Genomic DNA, 16,490 nt, shown 5'->3' with positions numbered 1-16,490 from the left:
TGATGAGCAGGATTTAGACTTCTCTCCCTTTATGATCATCTCTCTGTATATCCTTTACATGGCGAATGAGTAGCAGTGACAACCCAAAAGGCAGTGAAAACATAGACAAAGTGTGAACCTGCTTCAGTGATAAGAGGAGAAAGGCATTTTGTTGCACTAAATCAAGGTTGCAATTTTCATACTTTTACTACTGTATCCCACATCATTCACATGAATCAGTGAAAGAATTTTCTGTACTTAATGTTCAGAGCAAAGTAATTTATGATATTGTCCCTTGAAAATAATGGTTAGCTCCTAACTGCAGCACTAGCTAACTGCAAGATCATATGAAAGCTTAGTTGTCCATGACCAACTGTCTGAGATTCAATAACTGTGTTGTCATGTTGTCTTTAGCAGGGACCTGAACACAACTTGGATTTCCAGGTCTTTAGCAGAGACCTGGACACATCTTGAATTTCCAAATGTATCTCCTGGCAATTTATGTACATTGTTTCAATGCCTTACCATCAATTACAACATTGTTTCAATGCCTTACCATCAATTACAACATTGTTTCAATGCCTTACCATCAATTACAACATTGTTCCAATGCCTTACCATTAATTACAACATTGTTTCAATGCAATACCACCAATTACTACATTGTTTCAAAGCAATACCATCAATTACAAATTGTTTGTATCAAAGCATTACTATCAAATACAACATTGTTTGTTTCAATGCAATGCCATCAATTACAACATTGTTTCAATGCATTACCATCAATTACAACATTGTTTCAATGCATTACCATCAATTACAACATTCTTTCAAAGATTATCATCAATTACAACATTGTTTCAATACCTTACCATCAATTACAACATTGTTCCAATGCCTTACCATTAATTACAACATTGTTTCAATGCAATACCACCAATTACTACATTGTTTCAAAGATTACCATCAATTATAACATTGTTTCAAAGATTATCATCAATTACAACATTGTTTCAATGCAATACCGCCAATTACTACATTGTTTCAAAGATTACCATCAATTATAACATTGTTTCAAAGATTATCATCAATTACAACATTGTTTCAATGCATTACCATCAATTACAACATTGTTTCAATGCATTACCATCAATTATAACATTGTTTCAAAGATTATCATCGATTACAACATTGTTTCAATGCATTACCATCAATTACAACATTGTTTCAATGCATTACCATCAATTACAACATTCTTTCAAAGATTATCATCAATTACAACATTGTTTCAATGCATTACCATCAATTACAACATTGTTTCAATGCATTACCATCAATTACAACATTGTTTCAAAGATTATCGTCAATTACAACATTGTTTCAATACCTTACCATCAATTACAACATTGTTCCAATGCCTTACCATTAATTACAACATTGTTTCAATGCAATACCACCAATTACTACATTGTTTCAAAGCAATACCATCAATTACAAAATTGTTTGTATCGAAGCATTACCATCAAATACAACATTGTTTCAATGCATTACCATCAATTACAACATTGTTTAAATGCATTACCATAAATTACAACAATGTTTCAATGCATTATCATCAATTACAACACTTTCAATGTAATGCCATCAATTAAAATATCGTTTCAAAGCATTATCATCAATTAAAACATTGTTTCAATGCATTATCATCAATTAAAACATTGCTTCAATGCATTACCATGAATTACAACATTGTTTCAATGCATTATCATCAATTACAACACTGTTTCAATGCATTACCATGAATTACAGCATTGTTTCAATGCATTACCATCAATTACTACACTGTTTCAAAGCATTATCATCAATTACAACATTGTTTCAATGCATTACCACCAATTACAACATTGTTTCAAAGCATTACCATCAATTACAACACTGTTTCAAAGCATTACCTTCAATAGCATTATAAAAGGAGGTTGTCAATTTCATGAAAGAGATGTCTGACATATCAGATGAAGCTATCCAATTGGCTGATTCAGCCCTCGGAAGTGTCTAAAAACTGTAATTGTATCGATACTTATGAAGATGAATATTCATTGTGAAATTCTCTGGCTAACATTTTCAAGAGAATGATGTGCAAATGTGTGCAATCAGACTTTGTGTGCAAAAGTAATTTAACAACATTACTCCCCCCACTCATGTATATGCTAAAGTGGCACTCATCTTAGATTTTGGATTCTTGTGTTATGTGTAAACAAAATGGCATACACGTACATCATATGCACAAAATATGAACACATATTATTCAAAGATATGCAATCAGATTGAAATCTAGCTATTACTGCAGCAGTCAAGACTGTGCAGCTAATACTAACCTTACTCTCTCTCTCTTTCTTCCCATATTCTGAATAAACCTGATTTTTTAAAATATGTTGTTCTAATAAAAAGTAACTAATCTGAAGAAATATCCTTTCCAACATTAGGTTTCAACATTTCTCAGCTATGCATAAATACTCATATTAAAATTCTTGTAACTAATTTAAAGATCAGAGTTTTAAAGTTTAATTCAACAATATGGTAAAATAATTTATGCCTGATGATTTTTCGTTGCTGCAAACTAACTTTTCCATTAAGTTTCTGTCCCAAATTGCAATTAGAAAAGCAAGATTTTCAAGACTTACAATTCTTGTCACTGTGGTCTCACTCAAACATGGGAATTTCACCTGTTCCTGTGCCCTGACTTGCTATATCACATCTCTTCATCTATTTTTGCATTCAACCTTGGTAACCGAACCATACTGTAGGTGAACAATTTCTTTTGGGAAAAGGGTATAACAGAATAATAGCAGTCAGAAAATGACAAATATATACCGACACACTTAATACAATTAAATTTACCAAAACATTTACCCAGGCCATGAACAGACAATCAAACCCATTCATACATTTACAATAAAAATTGCCCATGCACAGCCATAAATACAGACAAACACATCGATACATACATTTTCGCTAAAACTTGTCTCCATTCAAACACGTATTTTCAGAATTGGTGGATGACTGTTTTCAAAAATACTAGGCAATTCCTAAAATTTTTCACTTAAAGGTATAATTTTCCTCACAACACCATTTCTTAAATTGTCGAATGACTCACCACTCTGGAAATTCTTACCAGTTATTCTGTTGTCTGGGCACTACTCCTTTTCACAGGCATACTGAAAATATCAGTCAACTTAGAATTAAAAACTTTATTTTTATATCAGACTTTGCAAGCAGGGGTTACTGGAACACAGTTTGTGCCACAAATGTTGAGTAGCACTGAAATAAGCTGACAATAGGTAATGCAGAGGTGAATTTATTATTTTTCTATCTTCAAGAATGTACAAATCTTGAGACTTTAAATCTTTCGTTACAAAGTGTCATCACTGATGAAATATTGCACACATGTTACAATACCTGCATATGAGATGGTGTTGGATGAGCCCATCTGGGGGCACAACTTAGGATTATCTCCCCTTCTTCATCCATCTCCAGATCCCACCACATGAAAATGGCATCCACCTGTCCTGCATTCAGACTCCTCACTACTGTGCCAATAGATTCATCAGGCCTTAAGACTGTCTTGCCGCTGAAATCAAACCTGAAAATGGACATATTCAGAACTTATCTAAAATTTAAACTTTGACTTTACTGACATAAAGACCCTGAAATTGATCATTTTTCCAGTGTAATGTAAATGAAACAAAAAAATGACTGAAACAGAGTTAAGAATGCATTTTTTTTAAGAAATGGGGAGTGAAAAACCAAAATGAAGATTGCTGAATGATGAATGATAAACTAAAGCGGGACGAAATGCAATTATTTTCTGGATGTACTAAATTTCCATGATAATACACTGACAGACATGTTTTCACTTCTTAAAAACAGATATATTGTTCTGTGATGACAGTGCCACTGGTGGCTGTATATAATGTTTTTATCTGAATTTCAAGAAATAAAAACAATTAGCTGACAATACTCAACAAGTTTAAAATTTATTGTAGTTGTGGTTATATTTTTATTTATCATAAATTCAAAACTGTTTTTGCATTGTATGCATTTGCTATTTATTAAAGCACACTTTTAAAAAAGACAAAATTATTGCAATAATTCTCTCCCTTTAACAATCTTCAAAATAATAACTACACTTCTGTCAATTTATTTCTATTTCATTCCAAATGATCAGGTTTGGTTTAGTTTATGTTTTATTACACAGCAACAAAACTAGATTATTTCATGCTGAGGCAACTGGGGGCTGTTCCGGTTAAACATACATGGTAGCCAGAGAAGGCAGTTTTAAAAAAAATATGTCAGGGTACTTTGATAGCACAGAGTTCATATTCAAATCATAAGAAAATTACAAACTGCATCTATGGGTGAGTACCCCACATTAAAAGTGCCTTCCCTTGAACCCAGGTATGTTTTACTGGAACAGCCCTGGAGTAAAGTGCCTGCCCACAGTCTTCATAGTAGCAGATGAAGGTTGATCCAACAGAAGGATTCAAACCAACACTCTTCCAGACACAACCCCAGTATGCCAGCCACAGCAGCTACTGTCTCCGTTAGTTCACTCTCACAATATGCAGGAGTGCAGAACTGGCAATCATTCCAAACAAACAAAAATGAAAGGAAATGATAAATGGACATGATAAATGTAAATTCAAAATGCATTACTGAGACTAAGCGAAAAACAATGAGATGATATGTGAAATGCAAATTTAAATGGAATATAAATAAAATTTCACATTTTTGGGTATGTACTGTATAACCATCACTATTTCTAGTTGGGCCTCTAATGTACAAACATCTGACCCTCATTTTTTGCCCAAGTTAAACACTCTCAAGACAAGTAATAAATATTAGCTTATTTTCAGTTCTAAAATCAGACATCAAATGTAAACTATCTATTTTTGAGTTTGACATCAAATTGGCATGAACATATTTAGAAAATATTGTATATGTAAAGGTGACATAGTAATCAGGAATTGTTTTATTATTGTTGCCATTTTTTAGAACATGATTGGCTATACATGGCAGCTAGTTTATCTGGAAATGGATGAATCTAGGAAAGCCCTTGGAAGAACCATCCATGGGAGCTACTGGCAAGTTTTTTCACACACAAACATTGCCCGAGTGTGAGACTCAAACCCACACGGACAGAGATGAGATGGTAGTTATCAGTACAGGCAATTGTTTTAGACTGTTCAACCAATCAGCACCCCTAATTAATTTGTTTTAAATATTGTCAGGCTGACAGGACATCACTGTCTTTCTTCAATCTTCACACTTACTAGTGAAAAGGTTCCTGCCTCTTTTTTGTTTTGCAAAGAAACTGTTTGACCTCTTATAACTTAAGATTATTCATAAAATTTATATAATAAAAATGTAACAGGAAAATATAAAAGCAATCTTTTGATTTTTAGTCGTGTGTTCCAAAATAAGATTTATGAAAAATGATTTCACTAATTTAATTTGCCCGATGCTTTGCATTCCATCATAACTATCATCCCTTTTTTTTTATATCAACATGAAGACTGTAATCACCTGAAGACTTTTAATGGTCCTGTTAATAGTGTGAAGGCACTCAATGGCAGTTGGTCGAGCTGCAGGTCATGTAATGACGGAGCACCTCCACAACTGGAGATCTTTTCTGGAGAGATAATTGCCTCATATCCTGGTACCTGTATTGGTGGAACTTGATTCCATCGTCTCACCAGTTTTGATGATGCTAGCTGGATATAAAGATTTCCTGCAGCTGGTATAACTGTACAATCTGGCTGAAATAAAAGGAGTTTTAAGTAATAAATATTCAAGAAAGGTAAAAAATAAAACTTTGATCATTGTTTGTTTTACAGCACACATGATACGAACTGAGACCCTCAACAAACTATATTTATACCAAAAAAAAAATAGTTATAATACATATTTAATTGTATTGTTTGTTGGCATTTCTCCATGAATATGTTACAAATATCTGTATTCTGTAATTGTCCTTAGTCCAAAATCAAGTTAATGGTCTACCTAACTGGTAACATTTATTTTGTAAACAACATAATACACATTTCTCTATGACTGTAGATTAAATATTCAGATCATTATTATTTGTAAACATGTTTACTTCAGTTTGAGTTAAAGATACAGTCTTGATTCTGACCTTAGAAAGTTCCAAAAAAGATATTTTCCATTAAGCTGACACAGTATTTCCAGAAAACAGTAATTGCAACCCAGGTCAAGTGGATGAGTATATAAAGTGTTTTTACTAAAGGATTATTCTTATTATTATTATTCATTTTTGCCTTAACATCCAAAGCAGAATCAGTCTTATTGCTGTGTTCAGTTTTTAATCTGGGTCAATTTATATTTATTTAAACCGTTCACTGGAAAAACAGTGTTCATTAATACTTATTGGACTAAATTATTAAATTGGAATTATAGTAAATTCAGTCAAGGACATTTTGGATTACATAAATGTGGTACATCAAAAGACTGTTAACACATCGCCACATTCCAAGCCATTGGCACATTAGCATGTTCAAGACCACAAGCACATGAACACTTTCAATATTGGGATTTATTTGGAACATCTCTGGAATTCAATTTGGAATTGGAACTTCATATATTTGGACTTGTGATAGAACGTTTATGACTATTTAGGATTGAATTCACAATACTGTCAGTTCTTTTGAAGTTTTCACTAGTCTTCTTGGTAAATAATATGTGGAATTTTACCAAACTTGTTGGTTTTTACTCTTTTCTGTTTCTTAGTTTAATAGCATAGATTTGTAGCATGTTTAAGTCAACTGGGTCTGTGGTTATTTAAGACCAACCATACATAATGATAAGTCTTTTGGTGAAAACCCCATGTTGACGTGAGTATCCATCAGGAGGAGTAATAACAAGATTTTCAAAACTGGTCCCTTGTGGCCATATTGGATGTTGTTGTTGTAGGGTTTAACGCTGTAACGGAGAGCACTTTAGACCACTCGGGGCCCCATACTGGATGTACAAGTGGCACCAACTTGACATTGTAAGAAGTATTGTGGTGAAAACCCCATGGTGATATGGACATCAATTCAGAAGCAGTGATAGAAAGATTTTTAAGATGGCCGCTGTGGTGATCATACTGGATGTCCAGGCAGCAGCATTTTAAGATAAAAATCTGGCATTATAAGAAGTTTATTGGTGAAATACAAATGCCAAGAAAAGTGTCGATAATAAGATTTTCAGGATGGTTGTCATTGTGGCCTTCAGATCGACACAGTTTTCATTTAGTGCCAACTAGACATCACAAGTCTTTAAGTGAAAACCTGATACTGATACAACCATCCGTTCAGGAAGAGTAGCAAAAACAAGATTTTCAAGATGGTTTTTGTGGTGATCATGTTGCATGCCTCAGTATTATCAATGTCATTTGAGATCAACAACAAAGTCTTCTGGTGAAAACCCCATGTTGATATGGCTTGCCATTCAGGTAAAGTACAGATTACAAAATTTTCAAGACGGCTGCCATAGTTGAATTATTGGATGTCAGATCAGTACCATTTTCATTTAGGACTGCCTTGACATCATAATAAGTCTTTTATAATAATGCCACGCTTTTATGACCATACATTCAGGAATAGCAATAACACGATTTGTAAACTGGCCACTGTGGTGGCCATTTTGAATGAGCAGCATCATTTTCATTTGGGATCAACTCAACCTTGGGATAAATCATCCAAGTAGTTGAGGAGGAGGAGTGTTAACAAACATATGCTAATGGACAGACAACAGGCTATTCTATAAGCTCTATTGGTCATAGCTAAAAGCTGGCATGTAATGCAGCAAATGAAACTTATAAATTAAATGGAATTAAGTTCATTTTTATTATTAAAATACTGTGATCCTCATTTCCATAGATTTTGTTGTTGCTACAAACCATAAATGTAGAGACAAAACAAAAAATGTTATCGACATAAATGCCATGTTATGAAGAGGCATATCCAAGAATTTAGGTACCAACAACAATGTCTAGGTTTTTTGCTTTAAAAAAAAAAACACAAATGAGAAATTCCAAGAAATTGTATGTCTCACTTCACCCAACCCCATCTGACACTGATACAAGGATATTTTAAATGAATTTAACATTATCTTGCCTGAGAGTCAATGGAGAGGATAGGAGCAACGGGCAGTGGTTACTGATTGTACAGTCCAATTACATGCATGACATCTATCCCTTCCAGGGTTCAGGTCTTACAACTGTTCAAATCCTTAAACCAAAATATATTACTAGTAATTTCAAATGACCTCGACCGTGACTTGGGGTCAGAGTTAGGGGTTGTGGTGCAGGCATATGAAAGGACAAACCTTCTTGATCCCAAATTCTAAGTATGATAACTAAAACTCCCTGGGTCTAACTACACAAAACAAGAATACCATGGTGACCCTGACTTTGAGGCTTTTGAGCTTCTTTTCAACCACGAATGCGAGCCATCCATAAAGCTTGATTGAGATATGTGATGCAAGACTAATATTACTACACAGAAACCATTTTTATTCTTACATTCATAGTGCTCACCAAAATGCATCCCCTCACCAAGTTTCAAACTTCCATGTAAAACAGTATGCATACACTGTACAATAAATCTGAGCTAAATGAAAACAACTTAACAAAGAATAACTGACATGCATATACAAAGTAAGCCTTCTCCCCAGGGGGTCGATGCTCCGAAAAAACTCCAAACCGTTATCATGGGTCCCAGTAAGAAAACATTTGTCAAGATGCAGTGAGGATGTACACATTGCTCTTTTATACATGCACATCCCGATGGTAGTACAACAGCGTTGAATTAATGAAGTAATTCAGTTAACGATATGTAATGGTGTCCTGTAATGTTAAGTTGTTGCACTCTTACTTTTCACACTTACAGCATACATACCAACCTCTCGAGAGGTGTAAGCATAATTATTGCTAATATAAGTGGCAAAAAAAGCCTAATCGGAGCATAACAAATATAATCTTATATTGCCATAAGTACAGTACACATGTATGAAATATACCCTATTTGTTGAAACACCATAAATAAATTTTGTAAGTAATGTTTCGGAGCACCGTGTGTTCTGGGACACATTTTTTCGAGTTGTAAGTTGTGGACACCTTTTAAATCATTCAAAAATTACATATTGAAAAATGCAGTCCAACTGAAATTTTATTTTAAAAAATATAAACACTTGTACTTCAGTTAGAGGGGGGCCCCCGAGTGCATAACTGCCAACCCTCCAGGCTCACAATTAGTGAAAATAGTGATAAAAAGTCGTGAATTTGGACATGAATTAGTGAAAAATACCACGACAATAACTCCATCCACTCTGACTGTCAATACTACACTATATCAAGATCGCAATATAAAACTAACATATTATCTGCATTTCTATTTATTATGGTATTCATAAACTTCACTTGTTCTTGTGGTTACTTATCAAGACATGATACTGTGGCAGACCTGAACTTACTCAACTGCTTGATCGTAAATTTGTTTTCTAAACAGTTCAGACTTCTTGCCTGCTGGTTGATCTTGGTGAATAAAATTGCTGACAAATTTTCCACAGCTAATGAGGCCCTAAAGTCTGTCTTATTTTTCTTCACTAGAGAAAATACTCTTTGGCTGTCACTGTTGCTGTGAGGAATGCATAGGAGCTGCAGCACTTTTGGTTCTTCCACAGGAAAATTTGGAAGCGATTTTCGAGTCTGGGAACATTTGTCGGAACAAATGTTTAGCATGATCTCCAGCTGATAAAGGAAGATTGTGTTCCACAAGAAAACTCACAAATAATGCTTCAGCGTTGGTAGCTCGCAGGTCTTCCGCCGATGGCTTAAAATAGTCCAGAGCTGAAATCTGCAAATTTTTAATTTTCCCAACCTCTACGTGTTTTTTGCAACCGATGTACTTCCTCACATCATCTCTGTGACCATGTGCAATACTACAATTTGTGGCACACTGTGTGCAAAAAGCATGATGTATATCAATGTTTAATGGTTGAATGCACAGCCAATTTTTGATATATTCCAAATTAAACTTCACTTTTCAAGCAATACATTTCCTTTTCCTTGGTGGTGAAGACATTTTCAAGATCATACATGCGATGCTGAACAGTAACTCAAATCAGTGTTGGTGAAGCATGCACGGAGCAAAATTCCGTTTAGGCCCCAGTTTCTCTCAGAAGCATTTGTAAAACTACTCTTATATATAGAGATTAAAATAGGCTAAAATGCTTGCTACCGGGCCAACTGTACTACTCAGCTATAGTTCTACTAATATCGCGACCAGCAGTACCAGACCATTTCAGCAACTGCGAATATCATCACGACTAGCGCTCAACAGGAAATCGGTTATTTTATTAAAGATTTAAAATAATTGAAAATTGGAAAATTCATGAATTTTTGGCTTGCAGCATGAATCCATGAATTGCTGAAAAGTTATGAAATTCACGCCAAATTTGTGAGGGTTGGCAGCTATGCGAGTGGCCGAATGGTCTAAAGTGCTCTCCATTATGGATCACTGCCATCTCACCTGTCTGCACCGGTTCGAGTCTCAGATTCAGCCAATGTGGGTATGTGAGAAAGCTTGCCAGTAGCTTCTCGTGGGTCAGTGGTTCTTTCCCGGGTTCTTCCTCCATCATTAATACTGGCCGCCATGTATAGCCTATCGTGTGCTGAAAAATGGTGTTAAACCTCACAACAACAACAACAACTTGAGACAAAACTCTTTAATCTACTGCAGCAGCATCTAATCAACACAACACTTCTCCTGTACAATCCATTCTTTCGGTGGATGAATATTTTTTTAAATTTCTCATACCATGAAAACTTATTGTTCGAGGGAACACATCTCCTGAAGCAGGAGCTACAGAATCTAAAGCCTTTTTTTAAAAATTTTTTGCACCAGTCATGCTAGTTCTCACACTTTTCACCCCCATCTTACCATCCAGCCAGGAATGAGATCAAAGTACACTAGAATATTATCCATGTTAATGATCATATTGTTGGCGTAATCATCTTATTCTCTTTGGGCCTTCATGAATTCATCAAATGATTTTATTTTCTTGAAATCTTCTGGGCAATGCTGGGTCATCAATGTCCATGCACGAAGCACTATATTGTGTCACTTTAAATTTTTTTTTAATTGTTTCAATTTATTTTCAAATTTCCAGTTTGCATACTGAAAAAAACATTAAAAAAGTTATTAAAAGAAAAACAACAATCAGCTCACTTAAGAATCCAAAGTCGGCTCCTGAGATTGGCTTGCTTTGTAATAAAATAACCTTTGTATTTATATCCTTTAAAAAAATTGGCTTAAAAGTATCAAAATTCGTCCTCCGAGGTTGGTTTGCTCTCTAATGAAAATAACCTTTGTCTTTGATGTCCTGTCAGTAAGTTCAAACAATGAGTTTACTGCTTGCTGGCAGCTGTGTTTATTCACACACATCCCACTTCTATTTGCTTGGCATCTAGTCATACTTAATACAAACAGGCATTGATGCCTGCATGTAAATAGTATACACAACAATAACTAGCTTCAATAATATCTTTTGTAACCCATGCTAGTGAAAACATTGTCACTCAAGTGAATGTATTTTCAAATAATGATTTTTATTTGCGACATACTGTCATATAGTTGACATGGTTATTTTGCACCTAACACTGTCATGCATGAATGACATTCCTCTCTCATTTGCAATTTTGTTGGATCCAGTTTTCAGTCGGATATCATATCCAAACCTTTGAGTGCAACCAAACACGATTTTAATCTCAATGTTCATGTCAATGAACAATATGGCATGTGTTATCAGACATGAGTGATACACACTACAGTATGGATGCCTATGCTACATATATGGAGTTCATGGATATATTTTATTCTTTAATGCTCATGATGAAAAAAAAGGAATAAATAATAACAATACAAGGTTAGTTTCTTTCATTTTATTATCAAATAAGCATTTTGTTTATCTATTTTATTGCAAAGTGCAGGGGTGTGCAAATTCAACATGTTCTGGACAGGAAAAAAATTATTATTTGATCAGATACGGCATACATTTATATTTGCTAATAACCTGGTTCTGCAGCGGTTCAAAATTATTGTCACGAAAGGGCAAAACCCTTGTGGATTACAAACAGAATACAGACACAAAACAAACCGACAAATTATTTATACTGAGCACTCACTTTTTAACTAGTCTATATATCTAACTTTTGCTGACTGATCGTGAAGCCATGAATTCTGCAATGAACTCAATCCAAGTGCTGATATTCTTCTTTAAAAGTTTATAAAGTGGTTATGTTTTGTCTTTTTTTTCTTCTGATTTTACGTGTTTTGAAGTTTGAAAAGATCCATCTGTTCTAAAATATTCAGTCATATAACATCCAAAAGTCACAGCCTGTTTTGCTTAACATCTGGCACCAATTTCTTCAAAAGTATAGATTGATCTGTAAACTTTGGTTGGAGGCAAAAATATAAATTGAAGAAGCCCATCTGTTTCTTGGAAATGTGTCATGTACAGTTGCAATAAATTGAAAATAAGGAAAGCACGTGGACATCTAGTACTCTCATGGTGCAGCATCTTAATAAGAATATTCTCATATTTAGATGATGAGTGGAATCAAAGAGATGATAAAGAAATGACCAACAACTTTTACTGCCTATTTTAATTTTAGTTTTTAGTGTACCAAAATAACGTAATCCATATACAGGCAAGGATGATATGTAATTAGATAAAATAAAGTTTAATGATTACACCAAAACCATAATGGCTGGAATGTATGATACAGTCCTGGATCAGATCCCTGACTGACATTTTTAAGAGTTGGTTGTCTTTCATCAAAGGTCAGCTTAGTTAGTTTGCTTAGTTAAGAAAGCTTGATTCTGCTATTTTAAGTTAAAAAATTACTAGTCCCCAGGATATTTTATAAGTTCCTGAAAACCTAGTATCTTGAAATTTGTGGTACATTCAAGAGCATTAAACAGAAAGCAACAGCTTTGTACTATCAGCCAAGATACCTCTCTCCACTGCAGTAAAGATGTGGTGCCCTGCAAGGACAGCCATTTACAATACTCAGTATCAAATCATATCTTGCTTATTTTAGTCCATGACATTTCAACACTTGATCATGGCTTTTGTGCACTAAGTCAAACATTCTGATGACCAGGAACAATCGGTTATATCCTGCAATGTGAGCTGGAATTTCTTTATATGAATTCTGTTAGTTTTACAGTTCCTTTTGGCAAACGGATGGACCAGGCAGGATCCATTTCTTTCTTTGTTTTGTTTTATATTTTTGTTCTTTCTTCAACAGATTAATGGACTAGCTACAGGCATAATTTTACAAAAGTCACCAATATTTTTACCATTTATTAGCAACTGGACTAGAATAAATGTTGCACAAGGAAACTTTTAATAAATTTTGAATTTCATAAGTAGTCTGATTGGTACATAATCACCTTTTCATGAAAATATAATACTGCATTGCAACTAAAATACTGACATTGTCATAATTCAATATAATATACCATTACACCTAAAGTTTTTGACTAGATGTAGTTATACCTTCAAAAGCTGCTGATGAGCATGTGTGAAAGTCTGAACAGCCCCTTCCCCAATCAACTCTGTATCAAACACTTCTGTAACAAGAATGTCAGCTCTTGATTCCATGTCTTTACCTGAAGTGGATATTAAGAAACACAAATTTATGAGGTTAATGTCAGAAACGGAATACAAGTATCACAGACAATACATAAACATGATCAATATATCATGTAAGCAAAAGGTTTTAGCAAAATCGAACTAAGATATCATGTAGACTGTTGCTTAGGTGATAATTAATTTTAGACTGATGACCTCCTGAATCCCATATAAACAGGTTTTTCCTTGTCCATTAAGAAATCCACTTATGAAATCTGGTAGAGAAAGATGATCTACCATCCTTTTTTTTTTAAAAAGTTTCAATTTTTGATCCACAAGTCCAAAACCATCTTTCGAATCTAGACAACTACTGAAATTTAATAAATAAAAACATAAAATGAAAAAGACATTGCTCAGTAACACTATTCGTTTGTGAGGTTGCACTGACTCAAGTGTATTCCACTACGCCAAATCTATGTATAAATTACAGGTAAGATATGAAACAGATTTAATTACAAATGGACAGATGGATACAAGGACAAAAGCATACCATAACAAGCTCTGCCCCATATGATAGGCACATACAAATTAACTTTAAGAAATATTTTGGGGTAATGCAGACCTGCCAACCCTGACAAGTCCATCTCAGTAAGGCAGTTGATTTTTTTCCGTGAGTTTGACCAGTTTTCAGTAAGGTTTAACAAAATACCATAAACTGCTCTTGTAAAGCTGGAAAATGTAATTAAAAGTTCACTATTCGAAACATACAGTGATGATAAACGTTATGTTCAACTGAAAAATTTGTAAAGTGTACGTAAACACTATTTACCACCAGTACAGTTGCACAAACTTTAGTTCCAAACCCTACGCAGCTCAATGGCTTCTTCCTATCTATCAACTTGATGTCCAATAGATGTAACTTTGTCTCTTCCTGCTTTTTTTCACAAGAATCTGAATATTCCTATTTATTCTTCTGTCTTGATTTTTAACATTTCTCAAGAGGTTTATTTTCCCTTTCGTCTTGAACATGCATTACTTGCTTGATGCCATTTGAAATAAAGGTTATATTCAACAGTTTTATCATGCAGACACTTTGCATGAACAAATAGGTGCAGTTTAAAGCGTCTGAGGTGCTGCTGTAAAGTTAGTCTAGTTCTCTAATTCTAATATGAAACCAGGATCCAAATCAAACACAGATGAATAAATTATCCTGACGTTTCGGCAATATCATTTTTCTGTAGTTTTTGCTTTTATGCAGTAAGTCTGTATTTTAAGGGTAATTTTCGTAAGACTTATGGCAAAATTGTTAAGTGTTGGCAGGTCTGGGTAATGTATACACACAAAATACATTGACCATCTTCCGTTAAGTTATAAGTAGTATCCACTTAAGTACACCCTGCTACGCAGTAAAAAACACCAGGATTTACAGGAGGCATGAAGTACACTGCTGTTGAGTAAAAGACTTCACTGATTTATGACCCAGAATGTCACCACATTCAGTAAGTCCTTTAAGGATACATAGGTAATCTGCAAACTGGTAAGGCAGAATCCACTGCTGAAGTGGAATTGAGTTAAAGTGACAAAGTACAGTTAAAGACATGACATTTTAAAGGCTTTGTTACCTGAACTACACTTAAGAGCACCCACCACTAATATGTGTGAAATATGGTCAAAACACTTAGTGAACTGTATAACCATGATTTTGATGGATGGAAAAAATGAAAAGATTTTTACAATCAAGCCCAATACAAAATGCAGTATTCTGGACTGTGTGACCACCATACAGTAACTTTGTTAACAGTATTAACACCACTGAGTCTTACTTTGTGTGACCACCATACAGTGACTTTGTTAACAGTATTAACACCACTGAGTCTTACTTTGTGTGACCATTATACAGTGACTTTGTTAACAGTATTAACACCAATGAGTCTTACTTTGTGTGACCACCATACAGTGACTTTGTTGACAGTATTAACACCACTGAGTCTTACATTGTGTGACCACCATACAGTGACTTTGTTAACAGTATTAACACCACTGAGTCTTACATTGTGTGACCACCATACAGTGACTTTGTTAACAGTATTAACACCACTGAGTCTTACTTTGTGTGACCATCATACAGTGACTTTGTTAACAGTATTAACACCACTGAGTCTTACATTGTGTGACCACCATACAGTGACTTTGTTGACAGTATTAACACCACTGAGTCTTACTTTGTGTGACCACCATACAGTGACTTTGTTAACAGTATTAACACCACTGAGTCTTACTTTGTGTGACCATCATACAGTGACTTTGTTAACAGTATTAACACCACTGAGTCTTACTTTGTGTGACCATCATACAGTGACTTTGTTAACAGTATTAACACCACTGAGTCTTACATTGTGTGACCACCATACAGTGACTTTGTTAACAGTATTAACACCACTGAGTCTTACATTGTGTGACCACCATACAGTGACTTTGTTGACAGTATTAACACCACTGAGTCTTACTTTGTGTGACCACCATACAGTGACTTTGTTGACAGTATTAACACCACTGAGTCTTACATTGTGTGACCACCATACAGTGACTTTGTTAACAGTATTAACACCACTGAGTCTTACATTGTGTGACCACCATACAGTGACTTTGTTGACAGTATTAACACCACTGAGCCTTACTTTGTGTGACCACCATACAGTGACTTTGTTGACAGTATTAACACCACTGAGCCTTACTTTGTGTGACCACCATACAGTGACTTTGTTAACAGTATTAACACCACTGAGTCTTACTTTGTGTGACCACCATACAGT

The 16,490-nt window shown here is 34.6% G+C and overlaps 1 protein-coding gene across 1 annotated transcript in view; it reads right to left on the bottom strand.

Annotated features, from left to right (window-relative positions):
• Positions 1 to 16,490, bottom strand: part of LOC149780110 (protein arginine N-methyltransferase 7-like) — a 60,433-nt gene that overhangs the window by 26,591 nt on the left and 17,352 nt on the right. The window contains exons 5-7 of the mRNA XM_089936884.1: positions 13,603 to 13,715; positions 5,563 to 5,795; positions 3,436 to 3,619 (exon numbers count right to left, since the gene is read on the bottom strand). Coding sequence (XP_089793010.1) covers positions 3,436 to 3,619; positions 5,563 to 5,795; positions 13,603 to 13,715 — 530 coding nt within the window. The remainder of the gene's footprint in view (positions 1 to 3,435; positions 3,620 to 5,562; positions 5,796 to 13,602; positions 13,716 to 16,490) is intronic.

The sequence above is a fragment of the Sinohyriopsis cumingii genome, chromosome 16 (genome assembly GCF_028554795.1).
Source record: "Sinohyriopsis cumingii isolate HCF-2022 chromosome 16, ASM2855479v2, whole genome shotgun sequence".
Taxonomy (NCBI): domain Eukaryota; kingdom Metazoa; phylum Mollusca; class Bivalvia; order Unionida; family Unionidae; genus Sinohyriopsis; species Sinohyriopsis cumingii.
This window is presented reverse-complemented; position numbering and strand designations above follow the sequence as displayed.